The sequence below is a fragment of the Bactrocera dorsalis genome, chromosome 3 (assembly GCF_023373825.1).
Source record: "Bactrocera dorsalis isolate Fly_Bdor chromosome 3, ASM2337382v1, whole genome shotgun sequence".
NCBI lineage: Eukaryota > Metazoa > Arthropoda > Insecta > Diptera > Tephritidae > Bactrocera > Bactrocera dorsalis.
The window spans coordinates 42067897-42092101 of record NC_064305.1 but is presented as its reverse complement, the minus strand read 5'-3'; the positions used below and the strand labels follow the sequence as shown (position 1 = coordinate 42092101).

The 24205-nt window shown below is 37.3% G+C and overlaps 1 protein-coding gene across 1 annotated transcript in view; it reads left to right on the top strand.

Annotated features, from left to right (window-relative positions):
• Nucleotides 1-23743, top strand: part of LOC105222358 (lipoyltransferase 1, mitochondrial) — a 31156-nt gene extending 7413 nt beyond the window's left edge. Inside the window, exons 2-4 of the mRNA XM_049451360.1 lie at nt 4044-4151; nt 23081-23434; nt 23513-23743. Coding sequence (XP_049307317.1) covers nt 4044-4151; nt 23081-23434; nt 23513-23677 — 627 coding nt within the window. The 3' untranslated portion in view covers nt 23678-23743. The remainder of the gene's footprint in view (nt 1-4043; nt 4152-23080; nt 23435-23512) is intronic.
• The last annotated feature ends 462 nt before the right edge of the window (nt 23744-24205 follow it).

Genomic DNA, 24205 nt, shown 5'->3' with positions numbered 1-24205 from the left:
ATTCATGAACGTTTTCCGACTTGTGTGTCTCGCAGTTAATTTGGAGAATGGCCAAAAAGTGCATTTCAACCCAGAGAATACAGTACAGCCAGCGGAAACACCGCCACCAACAAAATTAACATTGACGAGTTTTTTCTCAACTTTCGTCAGTGATCCGTTTGCGAGAACATTGCTCTATTCGGAAATACCTTGATATTATACATGGAATGCATCGTCGAATAAATAGTTGCGCAGAAAGCAAGGCCAACCAGTAGATTGACATCCAGCTGTGTTCTCAACTAATGCCTTCGGACGAATTTACACAATCTACCCGAAAAACGACGATAGTTTCTACCAACGGTTGCTATTGACTCATTGCGTACTGTGAATGGTACGGTGTGTGCAAGTTTTGAAGAAGTAAGCCAGCAATTGCAATTGCTGAAAATGAAGTTTGCACACTTTTCGCGATAATCATTTCCACTTATCAGTCTTCAAATCCGGGAATTATGGGATACGAACAAAAATGACATTGCCGAAAACATTTTACGTCGTCTTCGCCAAAAATTTGGAAATGGGTTAATTCCGGTTGATACTTCCGGTAGTTCGATATCAATTCCATTCGCCGGTTATCAATTCACGAAAGATAAACTCATCACGAATGTTCGGGCATTGGCCAAATTATCATAACTACGATTCCTTAAGTGCACGCGCAATGTTCTTCTTCTTCTTAATTGGCGTAGACACCACTTACCCGATTATAGCCGAGTTAACAACAGCGCGCCAGTCGTTTCTTCTCCTCGCTACGTGGCGGCTATTGGATATTCCAAGCATACCCAGGTCTTCTCCACTTGGTGATTCCAACGGAGTTGAGGTCTCCTCTTCCTGTGCTTCCCACGGCGGGTACAGCGTCGAATACTTTCAGAGCTGGAGTGTTTTCGTCCATTCGGACAACATGACCTAGCCAGCGTAGCCGCTGTCTTTTAATTCGCTGAACTATGTCAATGTCGTCATATATCTAATACAGCTCATCGTTCCATCGAATGCGATATTCGCCGTGGCCAACGCGCAAAGGACCATAAATCTTTCGCAGAACTTTTCTCTCGAAAACTCGCAACGTCGACTCCTCAGTTGTTGTCATCGTCCAAGCCTCTGCACCATATAGTAGGACGGGAACTATGAGTGACTTATAGAGTTTGATTTTTGATCGTCGAGGGAGGACTTTGCTTCTCAATTTCTTATTCAGTTCGAAGTAGCACCTGTTGGCAAGAGTTATCCTGCGTGGGATTTCCAGGCTGACATTGTTGGTGGTGTTTACGCTGGTTACAAGATAGACGAAATTATCTACGATTTCAAAGTTATGACTGTCAACAGTGACGTGAGTGCCAAGTCGCGAGTGCGACGACTGTTTGTTTGATGACAGGAGATATTTCGTCTTCCCTCGTTCACTGCCAGACCCATTTGCGTTGCTTCCTTGTTCAGTCTGGAGAAAGCAGAACTAACGGCGCGGGTGTTGTGGCCGATGATATCAATATAATCTCAACGTCAGTTTACACAGCCGTATTAGTTTTGAGGGGATACCAAATTCAGACATCGCGGCATAAAGGCAGCTCCTTTTCGCCGCGATGGAAAGCAGCTTTGAAATCGACGAAGAGGTGGTGTGTGTCGGTTCTCCTTTCACGGGTCTTTTCTAAGATTTGGCGCATGGTGAATATCTGGTCGGTTGTTGATTTACCAGGTCTAAAGCCACACTGATAAGGTCAAATCAGTTTCTTGACGGTGGGCTTTAATCTTTCACACAATACGCTCGACAGAACCTTATATGCGATGTTAAGGAGGCTAATCCCACGGTAGTTGGCACAGATTGTGGGGTCTCCTTTTTTATGGATTGGGCATAGCACACTTAAATTCCAATCGTTGGGCATACTTTCGTCCGACCATATTTTGCAAAGAAGCTGATGCCGCGCTGTTTGAATAGCTCGGCCGGCAATCCATCGGACCCTGCCGCTTTGTTGTTTTTCAGGCGGGCAATTGCTATTCGAACTTCTTCATGGTCGGGCAATGAAACGTCTGCTCCATCGTCATCGACTGGGGTATCGGGTTCGCATTCTCCTGGTGTTCTGCGTTCACTGCCATTCAGCAGGCTGGAGAAGTGTTCCCTCCATAATTTAAGTATGCTCTGGGCATCGGTAGCGAGATCACCTTTGGGGGTTCTACAGGAGTATGCACCGGTCTTGAAACCTTCTGTAAGCCGCCTAATCTTTTCGTAGAATTTTCGAGCATTACCCCTGTCGGCCAGCTTATCAAGCTCTTCGTACTCACGCATTTCGCCCTCTTTCTTTTTCTGTCTACAAATGCGTCTCGCTTCCCTCTTCAACTCTCGGTATCTACCCCATCCCGCACGTGTTGTGAGGCTGAATTTACCGACCGTAGTTCCAAAGATACCTTCTTTGCCCACTCGGCGACGGAGTCTCTCTCCCACCACGAATTCAACACCGAACTTGCGCTCCTTATATGGCCACTGTAGTAAATGTCACAAGGACCTACTCGTCTCTGTCCTTGTCCCGTCCATTCCATTTCTTGGACGGCGGTGATGTCAGCCTTTATTTTCACGAGGACATCGACCAGCTGGGCAGCTGGGCAGCGGCACCTTCCCAATTAAGGGACCGGACATTCCAGGTGCATGCCCTCAAATCATAGTCCTTATTTCGTTTGCCATGGTCGTCATCAAAAGGGGGGTCTCTCATCTGAGGCTGTTGGTGTTTTTTCATTGGGGGGTGTTTTTTACGTGGCGGGTCCCAAACCCAGCGCACAGCCCTATGCAGGGGATTTTTCGCCTTCTCACTTTAGCTCGCCTTCAAACGGATGTTCTTAGGCTACCCAGAGGATACTTGGTCAAAGACCGGAAGTCGTGAGCTGCTTGAGTCATATGTAAAAGAATCGTTTCTGGCCACTCCCAAGTGAATGGCGATCATTTTCATGTATCGAAAAAGTTTACGTACACGAATGATCATTTATATAAATCAAAAGTAATTACAATAGTTTTAGCGGTTTTTGGCCTACATTTTTTTGCTATTACTGTCCCTAGACATCGATGTATGCTCCCCACTCAATTTCTAGTATTATTTCTGGTATATGGTAATAATTTTTGGTTTATTTGACTCTGAACGCGAAACTATAAGAATAATTTTTCTTGTTTCTAATGGATTGGCGGCCATCCATCAAACCAAGACCGTAGGTACTAAATATGTGTACCCCAGTGTCTATAGTTGACTTTTTACCGCAAATATCGGTCAATGTGTAAGAATGTGGTATTTGATATTCAGGGATAATATTTTCCTGACAATAGTATGTTTGTGTGTCAAAAATGGATTGAGTCGGATCAATACTTGCCTGAGCCCCCATATATTTAATATAAAGATTTTCGAACTTCCTGGTGACTTCATACCTCATATATCGGTCAATATGTGATTTATGTATCTCAATAAAAATAAAATGTCTACTCATAATTGTGTATCTTTGTGCATGAAAAAGATAAAGTTGGGCGAAACTTGGCCGACATCCGGCTAACTTTACTTCATATGATTGATTTATGTGAGGTATCTTAATGAAACCCTGGTCAGTGCCATATTGCTTATACCTCCATTATAAGTCAAGAAAGTTTCAAATTTAATAGTAATTTATTCCCATTTTCATGTTTAATCCTTTCGCAACATTCTTGAATGCAAAGACTTTTTAGTACCTGGATTTCACGATCTTTGGTCTTTGCAAGTTCCAAGAGTATAAAATGTTCGGATACACACTAACTTAGTCCTTATGAAAAGTTCGGTTACACCCAAGTTAGACCTTTTTTTTACAAGTTTATCATAATTTGTGTTATTCTAGAAGAATTCTTCTGCGTATGCATGCATAATAAGAGAATGGCATAAATAGTTCCAAATCATTTAAATGGTTTGGGTATTTACATCTCTAAAGAAAACACACTTTTTTATGCGAATGAAAATATAAAATATATTAATCGCAAATAATTTCTTTTTGTACATAATAATATATATATATATTTACAGTTGTCCGGAACTGCCGCGAAATTAGGGTATCCGAATGCTTATCATCATTGCACACTTCTGGCTAATACTAATAAACTCAACCTAGGAAATTGTTTAAGCAAAGAAGAGGTAAGTTTTGTATACTATACAGATCTATAGAAACATATTTTAGAAGGAATGTTACAAGTTCTGTTCAAATGAATATACTTACCAAAAATTATTAAGATATTCAGAATCGTACTATGTTACGAATTAATGTGATATGATAATTTTATATAACAAAAATAAATGTACATATTGTATATTAGGTTGTCAAAAGAATCTTGCGGTATTTTCGCTAGTTGGCGCTGAAAGCGCGTAGTTCTAGTTTTATTTGTCGCATCGGGTCATGCTATACCTTTTTGGAAAGCTCATTTCACGCGCTAACACGTGTTTGATTGATTGTTGTTTCTTTTTTTGTTCGTGAGTTATAGCGTCGCAAACATGGAGCAAAATAAAGAGAAAATATGGCATATTTTACAGTACTACTACGATAAAGGCAAAAATGTCGCCAATAAAATTTTTTGCAGTTTATGAACCCGATACAGTTTGGTGGTCGAAGATGCCCCATGCTCCGGAAGGCCTGTCGTCGAAAATTGCGATAAAATCGCTGAATTGGTCGAAAGAGACCGGTATAGTAGCAGCCGTAGCATCGGTCAAGAGCTGGGCATGAGTCATCAAAAATTCATTTCAATTAGTAAAAAAAAAAATTAAATAAAAATACCGCAAGACTTTTTTGACAAAAAAATTGCTTTTTACACTCATTTATGTGCAAACAATTACGACGAAATGGAGCGCTGCCATGCCATGATAAGTAAATATGAGCAATTCGCTGAATTTCTCTATTTCGATATAAATCCTTTTTCTTTATTTAGCAGTCTTAGTTAAAATAGAAACAAATATGTCTATAAATTATATTTCAAATTAAAATGTGCATAAACAATCTTTCCATGCATATGGCTTTTTTCTTATTTAAATTTAATAAACAACTAGGTTATATTATATAATAATATTACGCAATAAAATACTTAGGTTAATTTTTTAAAGGAGTACTACGCGAAAGTACTTCAGTCACCACGGGTATTCGCTCGACCAGGGTTATTTTTGTAAAGCGCTGCCGAAGGCCGCCAACGCAGAAAGGAGTACTGCGCGAAATTACTTCAGTCACCCCTATATGATATAAATTTTATAATATTATCATAAAGTTTTACTTATTTGTGTTTATTCAATATAAATCACATACATATAATATTATACATATACATATCGCTCATTTGCTGCAAGACCGGCATAAGTCAAAAAAATCGATTCTCCAGAAAACGCGTTTAAAGTTTTCAACTGACTACAACCTTACATGGTGACTCCAACCTTACACCTCTTCTCACGCGGAGAATATAAGAGGTATTCATATGAGTTTTTCACCCAACATGAAGTATGATATAACGAACAATTCTGCAGCATTAACTCAAAAATCACGTTTTTTGATTTATGCCGGTCTAGCAACAAATGAGCGATATGTAGATGGAAAAAGTGTTCACAACTCAATTATAACTTGAAAAATGTTGGAAAGTATTTTTTATTATAGTTAATATAGAAAAAAATAGGCGAAAAAACAAACAAACAAAAATCGTTGAAATCCTACATATTTGCTGTTTAAGATGTGGCAACGCTCGTTTTCCTCATAATTGTAAACAATCTAACCTTTTCAACGATGAGTGTGCTAAGTGATTTTTGAATTAATAAATTTAGGCAAAATATAGCAAAATAAAAATGAAACCTGAACTTATTTCAATGTTTAGAGTGTATATTTAAATAAACAGAGTGCAAAACTTTGAAAAATTTAGTGAAACATAGAGAAATGCCATGTGTTATTCGTGCAAATTTTTGAACTTTTAATAGTGAATATTTTAAAGAATATAAGTTATTTTTATATTATTTTTGGATATTCCTCCTCTGGAGAAGCTCCCCTATCCGCGCATACCCCATTTATACGGAAATTGGGGTTTTTTTTTTACCCCTCCGCCAAAGTAATCGGAATCGTGCCAAATCCTCCATTCCACCGTTTACCAATTTCTCCGGTTTTAATATCATGAAGAAAATAACTGTCAACCCACTCATTCGCAAAATACGTTATTCAGATTAAATAAAAGTTGACCACCTCTATATAGTTAGTTGAAACACAAAAGAACCTGAAAAAAGGTTGAGAAAAAACACGCAATTTTTACATCCCGAACATCGGGCAGAAAAAGGGATGTCTATTGAAGAAAACTTTTGTAAGTTGCTCATTTTGCTGAGTTTGAACTTCTCGGCTTATCAATTTAAATTACAGGCGTTTTAGATTGTATTGCTTGTTTCTATAGAGTTTTCTAATAAGAGTGATATTTTTTATTTAATGTGAAGTTCTGATTATAACATCATTTAAATTGCCTTCACGACTCAGTGTTCGAGTACTTTTTCCACTAAATCAGTCACATGTCATGAATAGCACGTTCAATATTGTTTTCTAAAGCTTGAAGAGAGTCTGGTTTATTTTGAAAGAAGTACGGACAGGTGATTCCACCAGACTAAAAATCGCACCAAACCATCAAGTTAGGTGAATGTAATGGTTGTCAATAAATCGACAGTTTTGCTTATTTACCGCACCACTCAGATCATCATCACGAGGATTTTCTCAAATAAATCGTTATCGTTTCCTAGTTATTCCAAGGCAAAATCAGTAAATCACGACGTTTACGGTGGTCCAATGGCTTCAATTCTTGAGTGACGAAATTTTAATTTTTTATATAAATGTCTGCCAAAAATAGCATATAACTTTCCTGGCTTGGAAGTAGTATTCCTCTTCATAATTATTAAAGTGCACAAAATATCCGGCCTATTAGTTTGGAAAGAGGTATTGAAAATTATATTAGGATGTAATGAGGAAGCCGCTTTGTGTTTTGTTGAGACTAAAATCCGTTGTTTAGACCAAATCTTTCATCGCTTTGTGCTAAATTGTTCTTTAAAGTATTCATATTGCATATACTCGTATGCTAATAGAAGTCACAATATATTCAGAGTTTCCTACCCCTCCAACTCTCATACTTTTCCAAATCACTCACTCAACGATATTTGATAGAAGTTAACAAATTCACTTTATTGAGCGCTGTACCCGATCTATTCTACATGATTTTCTGTCCTTTGATACCAAAGAGACTTATGTAAATTACTCTCGTCAAAGAATAAAAGTTTCTTTTAAACTCTGGTGACATATTAAAAATTTAATTGCGAATACAATACATTTCTGTCGGGTACTCAAGGAGATAAGTATGTATGTAGTTTTTTAAGTAATTGCAATACGTCCATGATTTCCTGTTTTCTTCAAAATTTTTCTGACGATGGAAGATGACCCTTAGGAAGATGTCCAGATGTTGGCTTTGATTATTTCTTCTTTCGTAAAGTTTGGGATAACTGTCAGACCGGATGCTCAATTTCTACCAACGGACTTAACTATTTGCTGGTTATTTAGGACTTTTATTGTGAAACTTAATATTAATTTGCCCTTTACCCTAAAACACAAAACGTAATTCAAATGCATTCATAATCATAAATAATTTGGTGCAGAGAACATAATTTTTAATGGCACGATTATGCACCATGTTGTTTCGTCGCTGACTCGACAATGACTAAACAACTTTGCTTGACAAAATATAAAAAGACAAGAGTTGATCATTTTGCTTGATTTAGCGTCGAAAACTGTTTATGTGAGGGAACTCATACAACAGCGTTCATTGAACTTTTCTGCCAAATCTCAAATGTCTTACGTAAAGCAAAGCAATAGGCTATAAGTGTTCAAGTGGAGTCTGCTAGCATAATTGTTCTTTGAAGTGCCGATCACTGTGCAGGTTCACACATATAATTGGATCAGCGAAAAACGCTACTCCCTTCCTCAGTTGCCGTCCTTAGCGAGCAAAATGTGTTAAAAGTTGAGCCCGTAGAAATCAGCCATCTTTGCTTGTTTTCATTTGAACAATGTTGCCATTGCTCAATACGCATACGAGGTATGACAATTAAGTAATGAGACTGATTCCATAAAAACCGTATATTTGAAAATTATTTTACAACTCTGCCATCCCCTTCAAAGTAGTCCCCTTGGGCAGCTATACAGCGATTCCAGCGCGTTTTCGTAAGATTTCTGGAAGATTTCTGGAACGCTTCGACTGGGATGTCCGCGAGTACCCACTTCACGGCCGCCTGGATGTCTGTATCGATTCAAAATAAACAAAAAAAAACATTTAGTCCTTTTGCGTTCAATGGTACTCTACCACAGCTGGAAGAATCGCAATACGTGGGTGAAATCCAACCAACAACAAATAAAGAAGTTGAAAATATTATTAAAAGTAGATTTAAACCAAAAAAGGCTCCCGGCTTCGACTTGGTTACTGCTGATATACTAAAAAACCTAACGCGAAAAGCAATAGCAAAGCTTACGGTGATAATAAACGCTTGCTTAAATCTCAGATACGTCCCACTGTCATGGAAAGTATCTGAAATTATTATGGTACAAAAACCTGGCAAAAGTGCACATGAAGCCTCGTCATATCGTCCAATTTCACTGTTGCCTATTTTATCCAAACTACTTGAAGCTGTAATCATAAGAAGACTTCAGAACGTAATTGAAGAAAAGGAACTTATACCCATTCATCAATTTTGATTTAGATCTCAACATTCCACAATAGATCAAGTTCATCGAATAACGAGCATAATTGAAGATGCGATGGAAAAAAAGCACAATTGCACAGCTGTTTTTCTTGACGTATCGCAGGCGTTCGATAGAGTATGGCACCATGGCTTACTTCATAAATTAAGACTTCACTTTCCTCAGTATCTAACCGAACTAGTTGACTCTTACCTGAGCAACCGCTACTTCAGAATCAAGCAGGGTCAAGCATATACTACGTTACAGCCGATAAAAACAGGTGTACCCCAAGGAAGTGTCCTGGGATCAATCTTATATATTTTGTTTACTAGCGACATGCCTACGCCGCCAAACTGCGCAATCGCCACATTTGCAGATGATACCTGCATCATTACGACCGGCAAAAATGTAGTTGAGTCATCGCACAGAATGCAATCTTCACTAAATCAAATCGTTGAATGGACACAGAAATGGTACATTACTTTAAACGAGTTGAAGTCTATCCATGTAAACTTCACTAACAAAAGTGCTACATACATCCCCTTACATATTGCAAACGAAGTAATCCCGTATTCCACCTCGGTGAAATATCTTGGTATGACGTTGGATGCAAAGTTGAATTGGAAGGAGCATATACAAAAGAAAGTTTCAGAACTAAAACTAAAATACCACAAAATAAACTGGTTAATCGGCAAGAAATCACCCTTAACAACATCAAATAAACTCCTAGTCTACAACCAAACTTTGAAACCTATTTGGACATATGGAATTCAACTATGGGGATGCGCTGCCCCGTTATACATCGAAGCGGTTCAAATATTCCAAAACAAAGTTCTGCGAAAAATGGTAAAAGCGTACATGTGGTACATACGCAATTCGGATCTGTACCGTGATCTTCATTTAAAAATGGTTCGGGAAGTCATTCGCGAAACAGCATCGAAACATGCAGAAAGGTTACAAAATCATAAAAAAAAAAATTCAAAATAGGTTCCTTTGACTACCGATTTTGTTTTAGGAAGCAAAAAAGTCACAGGGTGACATGTCGGGCGAATAAGGCGGCTGTTGCAACACGGCGATCCTTTTAGAGGCTAAATACTGGAACACACTGAAGGCGGTGTGGCACGGCGCGTTGTCGTGATGAAGGATCCAGTTACGAGCGATGTCTGGGCGCATCTTATTGACTCGTTTTCGCAATCTTTCGAGTACTTGGCAATAGTAGACTTGATTCACAGTTTTCCCCGGTGGAACGAATTATTTGTGGACAATTCCACAAATTTTTTTTTAATTGTCAAACCGTGTATATAGTTTTGTACACATCTATGTTTTCAATTACAATTTTTCATAATATAAAATATCAAAACTGAAAACAAACTATTAAAAATAGTTTATATATTTAGAAATAATAGCATTCGACTCTGATTTTGAGTTATTTTAAGAAAATTTCAAACATATTGAAGACAATTTTTATAATTACTACAGTATATCGAAATTAGCAACCCTGCGTTGTGAGAGAGCAATCAGCTGACACGTTTCTACGGCAAAAGTCCAAATGCCGTGGAAATCTACGGTATTCTACGGTGGAAGGTAGAAGCGGTGTTGGCTGATCATTTACATTGTGCTCCCATAAGATAGGTCGTATCATGAAACATATATTAGTGTAGTAGCCACGTATAGACAAGATGTGGTCCTTTGCGTTACCAGATAGAGTTAAGTGACGCGGTCCATGAGAAGTAGTAATCCTTTATGATGGCTGCGCTTGCAGCGAATTTCAATAGACTCTGTCGCCTCACTATCGGTACATTTTCTAGTGTTTCATACTGTGGGTCCCAAATGCTTAAAGCATACTCTTGCAAATGAGGGGGGTTTTCTGGTGCCTTGTTCTTGACATTTTTTGCATTCTTCTCGATCTTTCAACCCCATTCTGTAGGCGTGTGTCGCCACCAAACAGTCACAAATGAGTATTCCGATTGTGTTCCTACAGTTGTTTTTATGTAGTGTCCTTATGAGTTTTTTACATTTCAGATCTACCGTTTTGCGCTTGACTTTTGCAGAATTCGCATTGGCATTGTTGGCATTTTTCCTTTTTATTCTCTTTAATTATGTTTTCAGGAAAGTTTTCAGTCCTATTCCCTTCATAACTAGACCTTACCGCGCCGTTACAGCCAGGAAAGTGCCCACTAACTAGGTCTTCTAATGAGTCTTCGGCGTTGTCCAACTATTTCCCGGAACTCTTGTGAATTAGACCGGGCGGTATCCTCATCCTCGCCACCTCGTTGGACTTTTCAAAGTTGCTACAAAAGTTTTTCCAGAATTGTTGTCTTTTCATTTACTCTGCTTCTGCAAGACCCAAGCTTCTTGTTCCACCGTAGATGCTTCGTTTTCTGAGCGGTAGCGTAGGGCAAGCGGGATGAAAAGCATTCGTGTATATTGTCCCGTCCCTTTCCTGCTCTTCATACCCGTTCCTGTACACGCAAGATCTAAGTATCTTTTCTAACAGTATCTTCCCAGATCTCAGTTTGTGTTTCTGCGATTTCTTCTCACATTTTGTCTGATCTTTTCATTTGATTAAATGGAGAAGTAGGTGTACCTAAGGTCACAGAGTGTCGGTGTTTTTAGCACCCTACAATTGTTTACCATTGCATCTTTACTGGTATAGAGCTCTATATCTAGAACGTTTCTGAAGATGGGCCCTTTATACATAGGTTCCTGACTTTTATTGGCTACGACTAGACTAATTTGTAAAATAAAATCCCTTCTGCTGAATTTAGCCTACCGCATTTGGAGCTCTGCCGTTGGTGCCTCGCATTCGTGTGTCATATAGCAGGATGCAAGTAATAAAGACTGATATAGTATGGAAGTATAGATTTTTAACCGTTATAGCCGTTCTTATCTGTTTCTTCACGTTCGGGGTTTCTGTTGAGTAGTTTGGTGACTTTGTCCAGCGACCACCTTACCCGATTCGATCTAGAGTTCCTGGACTAAAACCACGTCGTAACCTGCCTAGAAAAAGCTCAGCAGAGGCGATCTTGCATTTGTGTACCCTCAGCTCCCGGTTTTGGAACCTCAAAATGGTTTCCGTCGATTTACGCCTTTTTCCAGCGATATGCTGCTCAATGCGATTCCCAAACGCTGGATCAAAGTGTGCCCGGCCGTTTGTCACCTCCTCTTCTTTCAAGTTAGACTAGCCTTCGGTCGGTTGCATATTCCTAACGCTACCTCGTAGCTCGCTTTTGTCATAAACCCTTCCTTGGGGGGCCCTCTCTTGTTGTGAGACTTGGAACTCTCGGTCACCAGTTCAGGAGAGCGAAACAGTTCTTCTCATTTTCCGCGTTTATACTCACAGCGCTTTCTTGGTCTGAATTTGCATTAACTATGTGTGCTGTACAGATGGTCTGGAAGTACTACTACAACCACCGCAACCGCTGGCTTTCACAATATAAAGGGCACCAATCCGGTTTTAGCAGCCTCGCTCCCAACCAACAATTGGACTTACATATATCCACTGTTGAAGAACATTTTAGAAGTTATGCCAAAATTAAATGGTATCTGCTTCCGATAGAAATTGTTCAATAAGTGTGATATTTTAACGAAATTAAGTGGACATGTTTTCTAAAACATAATATTGTTTGGTGCTGGTGAATATGAACACAAGTTAGCGGCAACTACAACTTATATATACACTGACTCACACTATAAATAGAACACCGCAAAACTGTCTTTTTTAACTTGAAATATAAATAGTATGGTAATTTGTTCAAAAATTCCTTTTTATTTCAAATAAGTTATTAATTTTTTGATAATAAGAAGTAAAACTCGAAAATTCTATGAAAAAATGCGGGGAGTAACAGAAGGTTTCAAGACCGGAGCGTACTCTTGTAGAACCCAAAGAGGTGATCTAGTAACCGATGCAGTGAATGCATAACACCAGGAGAAGGCGAACCCGATTCTTCAATCAATGACGATGGAGCAGACGTTCCATTACCCGATCATGAAGAAGTTCGAATAGCAATAATTCGTCTGAAGAACAACAAAGCGGTGGAGGCCGATGGATTGCCGGCCGAGCTAATCAAACACGGCGGCGAAGAACTGATAAGGAGCATGTATCAGATTTTTGAAAATATGGTCGGATGAAAGCTTGTCCGTGAAAAGAGAATCGACACACACCACCCCTTTGTCGATTTCAAAGCTTCCTTTGACAGCACGAAAAGGAGCTGCCTTTCTACCGCGATGTCTGAATCTGGTATCTCCGCAAAACTAATACGGCTGTGTAAACTGACGTTAAGCAATACCATAAGCTCCGTCAGGATCGGGAAAGACAAAGTCATTGACCTTAACAACCGCGCCGTTAGTTCTGCTTTTTCCAGAATAGATAAGGCAGCGAAGCAATGGGTCTGGTGGTGAACGAGGTCAAGACGAAATATATCCGGTCATCAAACAAACATTGGTCGCACTCGCGACTAGGCACCCACGTCACTGTTGACAGTCATAACTTCGAAGTTGTAGATAATTTCGTCTATCTTGGAACCAGCATCAACACCACTAACAATGTCAGCCTCGAAATCCAACGCAGAATATCTCTTGCCAACAGGAGCTATTTCGGACTGAGTAGGCAATTGAGAAGCACAGTCATCTCTTCACGAACAAAAACCAACCTCTATAAGTCACTCATAATACCCGTCCTGCTATATGGTGCTGAAGCATGGACGATGACAACATCTGATGAGTCGACGTTGTGAGTTTTCGAGAAAAAGGTTCTGCGAAAGGTTTATGGTCCTTTGCGTGTTGGCCACGGTGAATATCGCATTCGATGGAATGATGAGCTGTATAAAATATACGATGACGTTGACATAGTTCAGCGAGTTAAGAGACAATGGACGAACACACTCCAGCTCTGAAAGTATTCGACGCAGTACCCGCCGGGGGAAGCAGAGGAAGAGAAAGACCTCCATTCCTTTGAAAGGACCAGGTGGAAAAGGGCCTGGTTTCTCTAAAAATCTCCAAGTGGCGCCACCTTGCGAAAAGAGAAATTGACTGGCGCGCTGTTGTTAACTCGGCTATAACCGCGTAAGGGGTTTCTACGTCAATAAAGAAAGAGATGAAAAAAACCAAACAATGTTTGTGCTGCAACAATAACAAAATTAGCATATTTACGTTTATTGTTCGTTTAATGCTACACTTAAAATGGGACAGTTTGTAAAATTAAGAAAAAATTACGTCTCCGATTATTTAATATCTTGTGAATTTTAGACCTCATGGAGATCGCGTGGCATACTTTCTAGAATATTTTTGCATACCGAAGCTTCTATATGGTTCCATTCTTTTTCCACGGCTTTCTTCAACACTGATTTGTTTTAATATTTCGTGATTGTTTAAAATAATCACGAATCCCAAGCTTCTCCGCGCTGTTATGAACATTTGCTTTCAGAAAGTCTATATATCCTATAACATTTCACACTCCATCTAACAATATTTTAGTTTTCCAACCCCATCCCCCGACATAGAACACCAAACGATCAGTGAGCGTTTCTTAGCATTTTTCATACTAAACACTTGCCGTTCGATCTAAGTGTAAAAATCCAAAAGATAACTGAAATACACTCCAAGTTTTATAAATCAAGCTTTAAAACCACGTAACCTTTCGCCAAAAAGCTAAGTCTTTATCTGGATCTTTAAGAGCAGACTCCATTCTTTATTTTTGGTTTTTTGTGATATCATTGGTTTTCGACGAGGTATTATTATTATTTTTTTTTCAATATTTCTTTATTTATTGAATCTGCTTTTTGTTTTAAAAGCCTAACAATAAGTTATAAAATCTTAAATATATTTAAAAACTATACAAACTCAAGCAAGTAACTGAGCTGTTTTGTTATACGTTGTTCTTTAGTACGCATACATCCAAATCGGTTTTATGACCCCATTATATAAAAGCACTTTGTTATCTAAGCAAAGTTTGGAGTTTTTATTTAAAAGCCAATTTTAATTTTCACGTAAGTCTTCTACCTAAGTGAATACCAAGATATGTCACTTAATTCGCTTGGGGTACTAAAATATTGTTCATTTTTACTCCCGGGCACATTTTTGGTCTAAGCGAAAATGTAACATGCTTACATTTTTTTCATTCACATTTATACGGCAGTACGCTGGCCATTCTTCGACAGAACTCAAGTGCTCCGCTAATATTTTTATATACATATTTGTTACATTTATACTCACTGTATACACTATGTAACACAATTGAGCAAACGAAATGAAATATTCCTGATTTCAAAATTTTTTTGCACTACGCAACTTATTACGAAATGAATATGTAGATATGTATTCGAATAGCTAGTGTACCTATGATGAGATTGAGATTTTTCGCGGAAATATAACGGTACGATTTCTCAATATTTTTCTGGCGGCGTCTGGTTTGCGTCACGTGCACTTTTGCTCAATTATGTTACAACATCGGTTGCGTTCAGGCGTGTGAGCATAGCTAAGACCAAATAAACAACTTTCGAGTATATTAAATACCAGTAGCTCTATTTATCAAATAACTATCGTTTTGAGAAGTATTTTTCATTTTATAGACGGTAAGTAGAATTAGAAAGATTATTTTTTGTGAAGCTGTTTAACTTCGTGTTTTTTTAAGAAAAATGAAGAAAATTGCTGACTGTATTAAAAAATCTGTGCTTCAATAGTTGAATGAAGGGCTCTCAAGTTGCAAATTTAGCTGAAATTTCATTTGAGTGAGTGAAAAATATTGCTAATTGTCATGAAATATCAGTACCAAAACATCGTAAGTCTTCTCCAGTTCTTTTTGAACTGGAGAAGACTTACGGAAAACAAGTTTCTCGCATGACTGTAACCGCGAGTTAAAAAAACTAGGGTTTAAATCCCGGCGCAAAATTAAAATACCTTTGGTTACTAAACGTCATCAAGAACTACGTCTAAAATTTGCTAAAGCGCACCGAAACTGGACTCCAGAACAGTGGGCGAATGTATTTTATACAGACGAAAGCAAGATTAAATTCCACGGGTCAGACGGAATACATTACGTTTGGAAGAAGTCATCAAAGACTATTACCAGCCGCGATGTCATCCAAACACTCAAATTTGGGGGCGGAAAAGCCCTTTTTTGGGGTGGCTTTTGTAAAAGTGGTGCTGGGGACCTAATTTTAATCGAGGGAAATATGGACGCGACAAGAGTATTTTTCTTCGTTGGAGAAATTGGGTCTGGATAGTAGCAAAATCGTTCTGATGCAAGACAACGACCCCAAGCACAAAGCTAAGAAGACTATGGAATATCTTAGAAGTCAACGAATTGAAACTTTGGAATGGCCCCCTCAAAGTCCCGATATTAATCCTATCGAGAACCTGCAGTTTGTTAAAAAAAAAGGGTATACAATAGGGTGGGTCGATTCCGGACTTTTTTCGATTCGGGATTTCTAATAGTGCGGAAAAGTTGCGTTAGCACTTCCTGATTCCAATGCAACTTTTTGTTTTGAGATCGGATTGCATCTTCAACCCCAACTCCGGCCTTGAAATTTCGGAAATTCGCCTAAAATCGTGAAATTGTCTACCTAGCGCCTCAAATACGCATCTCATTGCAAAATGTATAAAACAAAAGTTATTTGTCACGTCATTTGCTACCGAAATGTCAGGCTTGTTTTAGTCTGAATCTGTGTCAAATTTATTGATGAAATCAGATTTTGTACTAAACTTTGGCACTTGTTACCTAGATTTCAGTGTAGAGCGTATAAAACGATCACGAGATTGGGGGCCAATAACTTCAGAAGATGCCTCTGTCACCAGTTTGATGGTTCTCTCGACTGCCACAGTGTGAGAGGGGAATTCACTAAATTTCCATACCTCTGCAGTGTCTCCCGACAGCCCTTTTATGAGTTCTTCGTTAGAAACTGAACAAAGAACTGGTGGAACACTCAAGGTAATAGTCTTCCAGTTAATCATATCGTAATAATTATTAGCTTTGAAATTTAGCTTTGGCACTTTATTACATCTAACCCTTCCATTTACAGTGTCAAACTCTGCTTCTCTGGCTGCCAGAAGACGGTCAAGGGCCAACTTTCTGACTTCTATCCGTCCGTCAGTCATCATGCTAAGGAGAATGTTTTCTGGAAGAGCAAAGAAAGCATTCTGTTGAATGGATGAATCGACAACCTTGCCCAGTTTAGCAGGTAAGTATCTCAACCTTTGAATTGCAGTATGGCGCGAGCCATCTTTGATTGAACTGTTGAATCTTATTGAGAACCACAAAGGTGAGTAAACTGTAAGTATGTACTTGACCAAAATCTTTATTTCCTTTGTTGGTTTGTCAGTAGAAATGTATAATCTCAGAATTCTATTTGCACAGGTGAGCCAGCGAGATTTGCACATGTTACCTGGATGCATCGACGCTAAATCTGAGGAACATTGACCGGAAATACCAGCTTCTGATATTTTATAGAGATAAGCTTGGTCTGTGCTAATTTGGGTCGGATTAATAGCCTCAGAAGGTAATTGGCAGGATGGAAAACTTTTAAATTTGACAACAGGCAACTTCTCACAATCAGGGAGCAGTTTACCTATGTCGCCATAGAATGTATTTGGACTCTTTGAGACACCATCTATGTGTTCGAAAAGAGCACGAAATGGAAGTTCGTTGAAATGTAGAAGACAAACAACCCACTGTAATGGCCTACCTATTATTTCTTCTATTTTCCGAATGATTTCACCTTTCCAACCTGTGTTCGTGTTGGTGCCATCAGCACCGACAACTTCTAGATGTTCCACATCAACTGAATTGTCTTGTAATTGTGGCCATATAGCTTGCGTCTCATCCTCAGCTGACCCGGAAGGAGAGGTGACGTGGCCAAAGTAATGACAACCACGTTCCGCTATAAAAGAAATATGTTCCTCTTTGACAGTGTCGCGATAGTACTTTTCACCTTCGCTGACTTGTGTAAGTGTATTGTCTTTGCGGCCGTCAAAATACAGCCCATATACAACACTTTCAATGTGACCAATTCTTCTGGTTCTCTGGTCCAAGAGAAATGGTTGTTCGTCCATGCGATACCGTGCCGTCCGCATGATATTAACGAGTTGTCTGTATTTGTCAACAAGCATGTACCCAAGTTAGTGGCAGATCAAAAAATAGCATTCGATGCTGAGCGGTAAACGGTTTTTTTTTTTGAACGCGCCCGGTGGAACAGGCAAAACCTTCCATGCCAATTTAGTGTTGGCAAAAGTACGTCAATCTGGAAAAAGGCTGTCGCAGTGGCATCGTCCGGAATTGCTGCAACCCTATTAAATGATGGAAAGACTGCTCACTCTACATTTAAATTACCATTGGCTGTGTCTTTGGAACAAGAATCTGTGTGCTCGATCCGCAAAAACGGTCCGCTGGGGCAGCTCTTACAAGACACTTTGCTGGTCATCTGGGACGAGTGCACCATGAACCACAGAGCGCACGCTGAGAGACATCCGAAGCTCAGACCGTATAATGGGGGGCGTGACATTTGTTTTAGCTGGAGACTTTCGTCAAACATTACCAGTTATAACAAAAGGTACTCGAGCTGACGTTATTCGAGCTTGCCTTAAATCATCAACATTATGGCAATCGATTGAAACTCTTAATCTGCGCACAAATATGAGAGCACATTTAAGTGACAATGACGATAATAATTTCACACAAAAACTTCTAAAACTTGGAGACGGAAAATTACCGTCTCCGGTTGCAAACAGTCCCCAGGTATTGTTGGATAACGAATTGAGTCAAATCGTTCAGAGTCTAGAAATTCTTGTGGACACGACATACAAAATCTTACGGAGAGAAATTTCAATTGGCTCTGTTCGAGAGCGATAGTGTCCCCGCGAAATTAATCGGTTAATGAGATTAACAAAATTATTATGGAAAAAGTACCCGGTGAATTTAAATCTTACAAATCTATTGACACAGTATGCAACATCGAAGATACAGTGCACTATCCATAAGAATTTTTAAATTCCCTGAATCCTTCCGGCTTGCCGTCCCACGAACTACAATTAAAGGTAGGCACTCCCGTAATGCTGCTGAGGAACCTATGCCCTCCCAGCATGTGCAATGGCACGAGACTTCTGGTGAAGGAATTGCGGGAGAACGTCATAGTATCCACTATAATCACCGGGGCCGCGGCCGGACAGCTCGCCCACATACCGCGGATCCCCATGATCCCTACGGACTTGCCTATATCTATTAAGAGTTTAAGAGTTTTACAGTGTCCTCTAAAAACATCATTTGCCCTCACAATAAATAAGTCCAAGGGTCAAACATTTTCGATGGTTGGCATCGACCTAAGGAATGAATGCTTTTCTCATGGACAACTACATGTTGCCCTTTCTCGAGTGGGATCTTCTGAAAATCAATATATTTTGTTGCCATCTACAAATACCACTGCCAACGTAGTTTACAGTGAAGCTTTAAGATAAAAACTGACAAAAAAAAGTAAAAAACGTAAATCTACCTTAATATTATATCTGTAAATAATGTAAAAGTAAACCTGTAAAATAAAAAATACTAAAAATATAAATTATTAAGTAATAATAAGAATGAAAATTATTAATGACAAACCCTTTTTTAATAAAAAATAAAAAACAAAAAAAAAACAGAAAAATTTATAAAACCAAAATAAAAAGCGCAAAACAACAAAACCAAACAAAAAATAATAATTTTGTAAGGAAAATACTAAATAATGATAGGCAAGTTCCTATCGACACGAACAAAAATTTCTTTGAAATACCTAGATGTATGGGTTTTAGTGGAAAGTTGTCAACGTTTAATTTAGACTGTATATATTTTATTCGACTCTGCTTTTATTCTAATTACTTAAAAAAACTTAGTAAAAATGTATATAATATGCTATGTAAATGTTACTTATTTAAGTGCCCGCCACTTATACATCAAAGAAATTGAACATAAATAGACTTACTTACAAATATAACTGTGGGATTTTTTTAATACAAATAAAAATATTTGTGAAAAAAAGTGTTTTATATCAAATTTTCCAAAAATAATAATTATCTACCCCGTGCGAAGCCGGGAAACAATTAAAAATTTGTAAGGTATGCGATTGGTTTGGGTTGATCCTTTTCCAACCCCTCCTTAACAAGTGATGAACGGTGAAGATCACCAACTTTTGGAGATTGTTTAGGTTTGTTTTTTTTTTTACATTTTTTTTCATAGAAATTTTTATTCTACAATGCAAATTTTTTCACATACCCTGAGGTATATCGTGGAGTGTATAAACAAATTTTTTCGGAATTTTTTGATGACATCTGTCAAAGAAATAGCTGGGTAAATGAGATGCGTTTTTTCACTGGCGGACACGATTTCTCATGTTTGAATCATCTGAAACACAAAAACCAATTTATTCTTAAAAAGTACGTAAATGGTTATCGTCCCTACTAGAATCATGAAATAAAAGTTTATAAATAAAAAAGTAATAAACGTTTTATTTTGAGTTTTTGTCCATTTTACATAAATTTTGTCATAACATTGTCAATAAATTATAAAAAATTATGAATCTAGCCGGGACAATAGCTAAGCGTTTTGTGAACATTAACACTAGATATACATATGTATATACCAGCTTGTAGTATACCTATTTATACCAAACCAAACAAAATGACTGTTCTTAAAAAGGAAGTGTTTAATGAGTTTTCCAGTCTTTATTTACATATATACAGTAAAATAAACTTTATAAAATTAATTCTTTAGTTATAACTAGAAAAGTCATGATATCATTACGAAAAAAAAAATATTACACGTAGCAGGATTTTTAAATTAAAGTACCGCAAACAGTCATTTTGACTGGTCTGGTATATCTAGTATTAAAGAAGAAAAGGTTGAGTAGTTCGACCGGAAGCATGTCCGCCAGTTTAAAAAAGTGTTTTTTTGAGATAAACGCGTTTAAAGTTTGAGGTGTGCACTACGAGCGCTCCGAACGTCGAGCGGTATTATTATTTTTGGGCCTTTTACGAAACCTTCCAATGGTAAAGTGGGGGTCTATATTAATTTTAAGGGTATAAGAGAACAGAAAATGCAAAAAAAAAAAAAAATTAAAAAAATTACCCTACTGACCCCTTAATCGGACCAAAAAAAATATTTTTATTAAGGGGGTAATAAGGTTAATTCGAGCGAAAAAAAGCATATTTTCAGTAATTTTTTTTAAAGATACAATCAATATTTATATATTTGTATAATTATAGCATAATTATATGGTATTTAAAGAATATTCATAGAAGAATATTAAAAGATGAGCCGGTGACAGAGAATTCGCATAACTCATGACTGGGAAATCTGAAATTAAAAAAACCAAATTGATTTGATTAGTTGATAAGTTTCCTCAGGTAACGCAGTCGATTTTTTTAATGATTTTTCAATTTTTTACAACGCTTGGAACTCAAAATACTGATTTTTCAAAAAAAAAAAAATCAGAAATTTTGTTGTTTAAAAATAAGTTAAAATTAAAAAAAACTCGACGGCGTTACTTCACAATTTATGAAAGACTGTGCAAAATTGCAAAATAATCGGTTCAGTAGATTTTGAGCTACAGAGTTCACCGGCTTCGAAAAAGTGAAGTGTGAGAAAAACACGTTTAAAATTTCACAAACGCTCACAAACAAATCGGAGGGCGGAGACTTACAAGTGTATATCTCCGTCAATTTTGCTTTAATTGGCTCTCAAAATAATCTTAAGATATTGTACATTAATATAAAACAAAAAAAATGAAAAAATATACCTTACAACCCCCTTAACAATTTTTGGAAAAAACCAACCGTTAATTCTTAGAAGAAAATTTATGCATTTTAATCTACCGAGCGGTTTTCGAGCTACAGTGATCAGCAATTCTAAATAAATTGGTTTGAAAAAAACGCATATAAAGTTTTGGGAACCAATTACACTAAGTTGGAAATTTCTTACAAACACTCCAAAACTAGTTGCCAAACCAACTTAAAATCTTCGGAAAATATTTGTAAGGTATTATATATGAATATGTGTTTTATATATAATCTAGAAAAAAATGCAAAGTGTATTAATGAAACAAAGGGAGGCTACGTCCTATAGTAGAATACGAGGTTTGACAATTAAGTAATGATACTGATTTTATTGCCGCGCTTGTGGTAAACCTGTGACCTTGAAATTCCCTTTTTCTGACATCCCTCCACTCTCCATTGATATATGTTACATCGCTCTAGCTTGTTTAGTTCGCCTGTTGCGTCAAGTTGAGTAGACGTGTGTTTGTAGTGCTCGTCAAGAAAATGGAAAAACGAAATCAAAAGCAACGCGTCGCGATAAAATTTGCGCCAAATTGGGCGAAACAGCTTCGGAAACATACGCTAAAATTGATGGCAGAGTTGTAGAATAATTTTCAAATATACGGTTTTTATGGAATAAGTCTCATTACTTAATTGTCATACCTCGCATAAGTTAAACAATACTAACTAAAATTGGATTTCCCCGCCATTGTATAAAATTTTCTAAGACCCGAATTTAGCTCCTCCTTTATCCCACCTGAAAATATAGTGCAAAGCTTTTAAGGGGTTATTCTACTCTAGAATTTTGAAAATTTCTATTTTTTTCATATATTTAAAGTTTAGACCCTTAATAACATATCCTCCAAAGAATTTTTAAAAATTAAAATTATTTTAAGAGCCACAGTTACTTTAGTGACGCAGTACCTAGCCCGGTAGGTAGGTAGACTCACTTTTTTTTAAATTTAGTTTTTAATATTAAAAAAAATTCAGGAATTTCAAAATAAAAGCGTAAAAAATTATTTTTATTTTCAGGCAGTCCTTATTTTTTGTCGTATTCCCTGAGGTAGGAACTATAACAGCATCCATTAGATTGAAAGTTGAGGAATGCACTGCGACCTTTGGTCTATTGTGCCCAATACAGCATCCATACTGATTAAGAATTTCTTTTAATTTTTTTTTTCAAACCACCAGGAGAGTCAGGATCAATGTCACCAGGATGCGCCTTTTTTTGGCACCTGTCTCTCCCCCCTCTATTATTTTAATTTTTAATATTTTTTTTGTAATTTTTTTTTTTTCTGTATTCTTAAGATATCTATAAAAACCATAAAATAGTGGATAGTAAAAATATTTTTTGGTTTTTTTAAGTAAAATTCAAAAAACTGCTCAAAATTTGATTTTTTGAAAATTGAAAATTTCGAAAGTATAAAATGTCCCAAATTTAACTGTTCCTCCTTGTTTTGGTAAAATATTTTTACGTAATTATATTTTATAAATATAATCCTACAGTAGGAATATATTATTTCGGTTAGAAAATATATAAAAATGATTTTAATTATTTACATATTTTCAGGTTAATTATATTAGCAATTCTACAGCATCAGTTCGCTCGCCAATTAAAAATTTATGTGAAATAAATCGCAATGTCAATACATCGCAGTTAATATCTTCAGTTGGTTATGAATACTTAAGAACTTTTGCTACAGAGTTGAGAGATGGCGGAAATCAACAAATTATGAAACAACGTGGTTTCCAGCTTATCAATCCCACAGAAAAATGGTTTCCAGGAATTGGTAACTTAAGAACAGAATTCAAATCTTGGGAGTGGATATACGGTAAAACACCCAAGTTTTCAGTTGAAAAGGAGATATTCTTAAAAGATCAGGATAAAGAACATAAAATGATTCTTAATGTACAAGTGGAAAAAGTATGTACTATAATTATTTTGTCGTTGCAATTTAACATAATAACATAAACGTAACAGATAATATTTTTTGAATTTTAGGGTCTGATCCACAATGTAACTATTACGATGCCAAATCGAGAGCAACTACCGGTGGTATCTAGCTTACAATGCAAATGTTACAATGAAGAAAATTTAAGTAAAATTATAAACGCTCTTAAATTGGCATCAACCGACAACATAATGCAAGCTATAAACAGCCATTAACATAATTGTATATTTTCTTAATTTGCAAATAAACTCAACCAATAATCAGTTAAAATGATTTTAAAATATTGTGTTTTATAACCGTTTACTATTATATTATGGTTTATTTTAAAATAGAACTGGTGATAGGGACAAAAGTTGCGTTAAATTATTAAATTGTGGAAAATCAACAACCGACCAGATATTCACCATGCGCCAAATCTTGGAAAAAACCCGTGAAAAGAGAATTGTCACACACTACCTCTTCGTCGATTTCAATGCTGTCTTTGACAGCACGAAAAGGAGCTGCCTCTATGCCACGATGTCTGAAATTGGTATCTCTGCTAAACTGACGTTGAGAAATACCAGAAACTTCATCAGGTTCGGAAAGGACCTCTCCGAGCCGTTCGATACCAAACGAGGTTTCAAACAAGGCGACTCCCTTTCGTGCGACTTCTTAAAGATACTCTTGGAGAAAATGATTCGAGCTGTAGAACTAAATAGAGTCGGTACCTTCTTCTATAAGAGTACAGCCTTTGGCGTACGCCG